The sequence below is a fragment of the Pterocles gutturalis genome, unplaced genomic scaffold (genome assembly GCF_000699245.1).
Source record: "Pterocles gutturalis isolate BGI_N339 unplaced genomic scaffold, ASM69924v1 scaffold47226, whole genome shotgun sequence".
NCBI classification, from domain to species: Eukaryota; Metazoa; Chordata; class Aves; order Pterocliformes; family Pteroclidae; genus Pterocles; species Pterocles gutturalis.
Genome location: NW_010102228.1, coordinates 6415 through 14270, shown reverse-complemented (window position 1 = coordinate 14270; position 7856 = coordinate 6415). Strand labels below are relative to the sequence as shown.

At 38.4% G+C, this 7856-nt stretch overlaps 1 protein-coding gene across 1 annotated transcript; it reads left to right on the top strand.

The window, feature by feature from the left end:
• Window positions 1-1157: 1157 nt before the first annotated feature.
• On the top strand, window positions 1158-3453 carry MRPL53 (mitochondrial ribosomal protein L53; the record flags this gene model as incomplete). Its single annotated transcript, XM_010085551.1, has 2 exons — window positions 1158-1270; window positions 3338-3453. Coding segments are annotated over 2 exons (229 nt in total), but the record flags the coding sequence as incomplete, so codon positions are not given.
• Window positions 3454-7856: the final 4403 nt, after the last annotated feature.

Sequence of the window (7856 nt, the reverse complement as noted above, 5' to 3'; positions counted from 1 at the left end):
CGCCCCAGCCGGCTGCTGCCAGGGTCGCAGCGGTGGCAGATGCCCCAGGGAGCCGTTCAAACGGCAGTCGCTGCAGTGCCCTGTGACTTGCTGTCACTGTAGCCAGCAGAAGTGAGATGTCCTGGGAGCAAATAACGAGGAAAATGGCAGCATGTGTTGCCCCCTCTCTGGGGAAGAACCGCCTTTTCCCAAATTTCTGTATCCGCTGTACTTTAGCTTTCATGAGTCTTTGAAGGCTTGCATTTTATCAGGGCTTTGTAACTTAGTCTAGGCAGAACCTCAGTGTTTAAGAGTGAGAAGTTGCTCTGTTTGCCATAACAGCTCTGTTTATGCGAAGTGTTACCAAGATGCATGCTGCATGCATTCTGTGCTGAATTTTGGAGGATCTCTGTGCCTAAGTATAGACTCTTGCATGTAGGCGTGTGTGTTTAGCTTTACCAAACTACCTTGGGAGATGCCCCTCTCAGTTGCTGAGCCTGTAGTTGAGGGTATGTAATCACTAGTCCAAATGCTGGTAATGGGAAAGAGAGGAGGCAACAGCTGCTGCTCTATCTTGGCAATTATCTGTTGGAGAAATCTAAGTAATTATGCTTCTTGAATGATGTAAGTTCTTCACCAAACAAGTGTAAAATATAATTTTGCAATAACTTTATAGATACATCTACTTATGAAATTAATTTAGTAACACAACTTAGCTTAGAATGTCTCTAAGCTGACAGAATGTCAAGTAGCTGTCATGCATTTCAGAAATCTGCAGGAGACTGATGAAGTTAAATAAATAAATGCTGTCTCAAACCCAAACAATAAAACATTGATGAGCAACCGGTGTATAAAGAAAAATAAAAATTACTTTTCTGATATTTTTTTAAATTATTGTTACTAACACAGCTGAGAGAAACACAGAAAGTGCATACACTGTATTTTTGCAAAATTCTTTGCCATGCCTTTTACATGTTAGCATATAAGGAGTATCCATTTGGATTTTTAAGAGTGATTATCTCATAAGAAGTACCTGTATGAAATTATTAAATACAAATCCTATTTTGTTTATACTTCTGTTCCCCAGCAATATCAAGGTATTCAAATTAGTTTTAGAAATATACTTACTGTAATTTCTATCTACAACATACTTGATATATTTTCAAATATATTTTCAGAAAATTTCTTGAATGTATAAACCATAAAAAAATCCAAGCCACTAACAGGAACTGTGAAGTGACTGCTGATGTGAGACATGATGGATCTGAACCACTTGTAGATGTTATGTTTGGTAAGGAGCTCATTTTTAATCTTGACAAAAAAGAGACCTCTGGGTTTGTGTTGTTACGATGTTATTGTCTTCCCTATGATTTTTTTTTCTACTGTGGTTGCGTATAAACCATAAAAAAATCCAAGCCACTAACAGGAACTGTGAAGTGACTGCTGATGTGAGACATGATGGATCTGAACCACTTGTAGATGTTATGTTTGGTAAGGAGCTCATTTTTAATCTTGACAAAAAAGAGACCTCTGGGTTTGTGTTGTTACGATGTTATTGTCTTCCCTATGATTTTTTTTTCTACTGTGGTTGCTTTTTTTTTTTTTTTGTTCTGGTCCATAGCTAGATATGCAGCTGGGAGAAAAGAAGGGCAGGGGCATCGCCAACAACTTGTCTAGATAAATGCATATATATATCTTCATACTACAGTTAGATCTGGTGGATGTTAGATCAATCAGCTGACTTAATTTTAGGGTTGAGTCTACTTTTGTACTTATAGAATCATTGAATGGTTTGGGTTGGAAGGGACCTTAAAGATCATTGAGTTCCAACCCCCCTGCCATGGGCAGGGACACCCTCCACTAGACCAGGTTGCTCAAAGCCTCATCCAGCCTGGCCTGGAACACCTCCAGGGATGGGGCATCCACAATTTCCCTCACATACTTGCGTGACATACTTGTGTGACCTTGCAGTCAGGTACAGTTCCAGGGAAGTAAGTGTAGCTCTGTTTTGACTTAAGTATCTCTTCACTTTCTATAATTTTTAAATGTTATCTGTGGTGGAGGCATCTCGGTCTTGAGAAGAGAAAAGCTGGAATACCTTTAGTTGCTGATGCAACTGAGTAATTTACTGTGCAGCTTGAAGGAGCTGCTCATGGATAAGATCATATATGTGCAGATGGACTTGCAGAATGAGGTCAACTCATGTACAACAAATTCTTTGGTTTCCTTTGAGGGTATAGTGAGCAGGCAGGGAATTGGTGGTGGAAATTTCATCAGTTGTGGAAGTGGCCCAGATTCTAGGCTGTGAACAGATGGCTCTAATCTGCTTTTGTCCTTTTCTCTGGCTGCATCTTCTTTCCTGCTGCGCTGTAATGGACCGGTATGTCATGTAGCCCATTAAAGTTTTCATTATTATTGATTCTTGCTACTCCCTTTTCTTTAACTTCCATATATTTAGTGAATCGGTAGAAATGTCAAGAGTGTTGAATGTACTTTGTTTTGCTTAGGAAAGTCTAGTTATTTAGTGCTGACATTGCTTGTTTCTCCCTCCCCCACGTCTCTGACTTTCCCATCCTTGTCTCTAACTGTGGTGTATTAAGACTTAAGCAGTAAAGCTTAGTGTTTTTCACAGTGTAAAACCAAAACAATTTATTTCACTAATGCCAAGAGCTACAGCTCTGAACTCTTCTAAGAAGTGATTATTTTCCAAGCGAAGAGTTTGCAGCCCTTGTAGTTGGCAGACACGGGGCTGGAACTTGGATACCATGTTATTGTATTATATTGGTTTGAGTATGGCTTTTGTATTTGCAAATCTTGCAAAATAAATTATTAATTTAGATACAAGACTTAACTTTTACTGCCTCCTCCCTGTTTTAAAATAATTTTTCAGAATTTTAGAAATCCTAGTGCTCTCTATGTTTTTACATAACCACCAGATTGTGTAAACCAATTCATTGATTTGGCTAAAGAAGTAAGGTAAACGGACCATAGATGACATGCTGCTAAAATGCTGAGCCATGTGTGGAAATGATGCCTTCCAGTGCCTTCTGTGCCTTCTGTTAGATGACTTTGAGGGCATAGTATGAGCCATTGTCATCAAATATGTGTTCTTTTTATAGGTATATTTAGACAAATGTTTCAGATTTTTCCGTAACACAATACAGAAGTGAAAGTTACATGTGTATTGTGTTTAATATACTTGTTTGTTGGTGCTGCATAATCAGATTCCTTGATAAGTGGAATACTTTATAATCAGACAAGATGAGCAGGGAATTTTGATTTATATATACAAAACACTGCACACTAAAGTAATTGTGACTTAGACTCTGTGACTTCTTAAATTCTTTTCTCTTTACAGCTGATGGAGATCGATTGATAATGAAGGGAGCCAATTTGACAACAGTAGAAATGTTAACAGCACTGGGATCCAGATGCAATGCAAAAGACCTTAAGGAAGAACAGAAAAGCAAGAAGAAGAGTCTTTAAAGAACAGAAAAACAACTGTTTGCATTTACAAGTGTTAAAGACAGCAGGCTGCACAGAAGGCTTTTCTCCTATGCAACAAAATCTGAAAGAGAGAGGTGGCCAAAACAGTGACCAGTTTAACATGCAGCAGAACAAACCATTTAAATGTTCACCATCTTCCCCTGAAGGAATACATATTGGATCAAGAAATCTTCTGTCACTAGTTGGTCAGAGTGGCTTAAGATGCATGAATGAGTCTTTCGAAGCAGCTGCCTCTCGGCCATCTGCATGTCAGAGTAATATCACATGTATTTGCATATAAATGTGAATAATGAACAATAGATATTAAATTAATATTACAGTGAAGACAGATCTGTTTGGACATTATTTCCTACAAATTTTCTGTACAGTTGAATACAATTAGAGTGTTGATTTTTTTTGAAAACTATTAAATACAAAAATCTGAAGAAAACTTTAAAAGTATTCATCATTGACTTAGCTGAGGGACAGCAAGTTGCAAATACAGAGTGGATTTTGTAGTCCTATGTTTATGTCTGTTGCTAAGTCCCTGCCATTTTCTTCCTCTCTTTTTCAAGAAAGTGTGAAATTTGCTGAATGTAAATTTAGCTCAGCAATTAAAGTAACAAGGTAATGAGACTGTGAACACACAGTAGAGCTACTCATCCTGCATAAAAGTAGCTAAGTTTAGCTCAAAGGGAAAAGTAAGTTAGTATTTTTATAATTGGAGAAAAGTGCTGTCTTTGAAGTTCAGTTTTGTAATATTTTTTGTCACTCACTTTTGGGAGATTTCCTGAAATATTTTATAGAGATCAAAGGGAGAGCTCTATTTGGTGTTTATAGCCCCATGTCCAACCCTATTATTTATTAAAGTAAGTGCTTACGTGTCTTACCTGTATTGCAAAGCTCTGGGGGATTGGGAGTGTTGATTTCTCTTCAGGCTGTGCAGGTGGAGGTGTCAACTGCACATGTATTTCATGTGCATCAGTTTTGTTCTAGTTCAACTAATAATGAAAATGTAATTAATGTTCCAGTTTTGAGAAGTGCAGATGCAGTACTATTGAGAGGTATTGGTTCTACCTGTTGTTAATCAGGTACTTGACTTCTGTGAAGCCATAGTACGTATATTTCCAAAGTTAGTTTGGCAGCAGATTTAGAGTGCAAATCTGGAACTAGTTTTACCTCACTTTTGCTGAGATTTGTAAATGGACACTGTCCTTTCTGAAAGCAACATTATTTTAAATAGCATTGTCAAGGTAGTTCTTTGCAACTGCTTCACCAGGATGCTGAAGGGAAGGTGATGTCTTATGTTGGAGAAGCCGAGCTGTGCTAAAGGCGTTTGATCACATTTTATGATGGCCTTCTCCCTGTGTTTGCAACAAATAGAAGGGAGTGAGATAAGATGATTGGGGCAGATGTGTCAATGAAATTTAGATGGAACAATAGGTGTGAATGAGTTAGTCTGGGATGAATACCTTCTCTGGAGTCTGTTATCCTTTTTTTTATTAGGCCACCAGTGGTTTCAGAGGGATGAGCTCTTGAACCTGCTGTTGAGCTCCCTTCTAGTGGAGGAATTGCGAGAACATCTGAAACTGTTTGAGAGGATTTTAAATCCTGTCAAGCTAGAACAGTATCTGGGATGAATACCTTCTCTGGAGTCTGTTATCCTTTTTTTTATTAGGCCACCAGTGGTTTCAGAGGGATGAGCTCTTGAACCTGCTGTTGAGCTCCCTTCTAGTGGAGGAATTGCGAGAACATCTGAAACTGAGAGGATTTTAAATCCTGTCAAGCAAGAACAGTATCCTAGAAAGTGGACCAAATAGAAACAAGGCTGTTCAAAGGACAATTTTGGTTTCTTTTCTTTTTTTTTTTCCCCAGTTTAGATGAACATTGTATAGGATGACTTTACCGAAAGAAGCCTTACAGGAAAAGCGAGAGTTGTTCAAGTGGAAAAACACTGCAGAATTATGCATTCCCTGGTTAGCCATGTATTCATATGCTCAAAAGCCCTCTTACTGTAAGATATCAGTGATTTTTGTGATTTTTTTTTTTTATTTTTTGCTTTGACAGTTTGTACAACGTCAGTGTGTAAAACTTGTGTTTAAATGTGAAACCCATTCATCTTAAACAATTAGCCATCTGAAAGTACGTAAAGAGTAAAACAGGAGTTAAGTAATATTAAGTTTCTGTAGTGTTTGTATTGGTCCAAGACTGGGTTTTATATTTATGAAGAGAAAAGGGAATAAAATTAAGATCCTAGTTCAGAAAAGGGAATAAAATTAAGATCCTAGTTTTTATAGCCAAAATAAATCCTCTCAGCTGTTGAAGAAGGGTGATTTTTTTTTTCTTTACTCACATGGATAGGCATCCTGCTCTGTAAAGACATGCTCTTACTACATGTTTTCATTTTAACCCAGAGATGCCCAACCTTTTTGCTTAGATTAGGCCAAAGGTCTATAACATAGCTGTTGAGAAATGACTGACAATTCAGTGGAAGTGGTGTTGGCTGATGCTGCTTTTGCTGTGTGTGCTAGTAGCTACGATTTGCTGTGATAAAAGTCCTATATGTTTAGTGCATGAAAAAGAGGTAGTGACTAAGATTCCAATATGTACGGTATAAAGGAAAACATACAGGATAGAAAAATAAAGCTTAAAATGTGCATTCTCGAGACTACGAGATACTGAAGTGATATGAACAAGCAGTACGGGCAAGGAGTTACTCCTCTGGTGATTATTGTGCTAATATGTAGAAAATTACTCTCCCTGTACCATGTAGATAAAGGTATGAATTTATTTTTCAAGTGTGTGAAAGATAATCTTTAATGAATTTCTTCTCTAAGCATTTAGATAACTTTGCTGCAAGCTCTTCATACAGTATCAGTTGTTGCTGCTGTGTGATTGACTGAAACAAAGCCGAGCGACCTGCTGCTCTGACGTCTTCCTGACACACACAGTCTGGAGCTGTGGATGTACAGGGTATTAAGGTCAGTCATGCAGAACAAAGCGGGCTGGGTAAGCATTGACTTTGCATGCTATTATTCTCTAGCCCGCTAATCTTGATTATTGTACCCCACCAAAAATGTAGGCGCTTGCCTAAATATAAAAGGAACTGTAACAGGCCCTCCAAACACTAGGATTAACTAAATACAAACACGACGTCCATGTCGGGTGTCTGATAGCAGATGGTGACATTAAAATGCCTAAAATACCTGGAGATTTAAAACAGTGATTAGAATCATCTTAGACCTGTTTATTGTACAAATACCTAATTATTTAGAAGTTCTTGTCAATGCATGGGGAAAATAGCCCTGAAACAGATGAATGCGCTGTTCAGATAACACTAGCTGGTTAGGGTCCTTCCTTTTCAAATATCTACAACATTATTTTTAGAAAAAGATAATGGTATCTTTATTAAAGATTTCAACTGGCAACAGCACTGTTAGTGAACATTTCCACAGCAAGTTTTAACTGCTAGCTGACCCAAAGAAGTACAAAATTTCAATGTCCTGATGCCTTTCTTCCAAGGTAGAGAACTACCATCAAAGGTAGTTCATGCATGCCAGTACAAATTCTGCTCTTTGCTATTTGCGAGGATCTCAATTTGGGCAATTTCATGCTATGTATTGTAGAAAAAACTGGGTGCAATGCAGTATTGCTGTACAAACTCCACTTGAGGAGTGGAAGATGCTTTAAACCTCAATTATTTTGAAAATGTTGCAATCTAATACGTTTTTGCTGTTTGTGAACGTGCAAAAAGTGTCATCTACCAATTTCAGGTAATTGCCCACAAATATGTGCCCTGTTGGATGTGGGAGAGTGCGTTAATTTTGGTTGGCTTTTCCTAGTTCATCACCTCTAATATGTATGGATTATGGATAACCAAGGAGTTTATATGGTGTAAGGAAGCAAAAAAACCCCAAAAAACCAACTAAATATTCTTGGACTGTATTTAACATTTCTCAAGACTTTTGCTCCCAAATGTATCTTCTGCATGAGTACCCTCCCTGTGCAGGTGTACACACCCCTTGTTGTTTAAGAATTGCTGGTTTACTGCCCACCTCATCAACTACGTGTGCGACCAGTTTTCCTGGATGCTGGGCCCTGCTTCTCCACTGGGTGGTTTGGAGTCACCTTCAGACTGACAGGTCAGCTCTCCGCAGTGCCTCTCCCAGCTGTACCTCCCTCCTTTCTCCTCTTGGTGTAATAGCCTTTTTCCTTTCTGATACTGTTTGATCTTGTCCAGGCTCACTTTTTCTCCCTGAAAAGCCCAAGTCACTCTTCTGAGCCTTTTTTATTGCCTGCCAAGAAATTGCAGTAGCTTCGAGCAGTCAAGATGCTTTGCTTCTGGTGGGCCGCTATTTGTTCTGTTTTCCCACAGCCTCACTCTGTATATG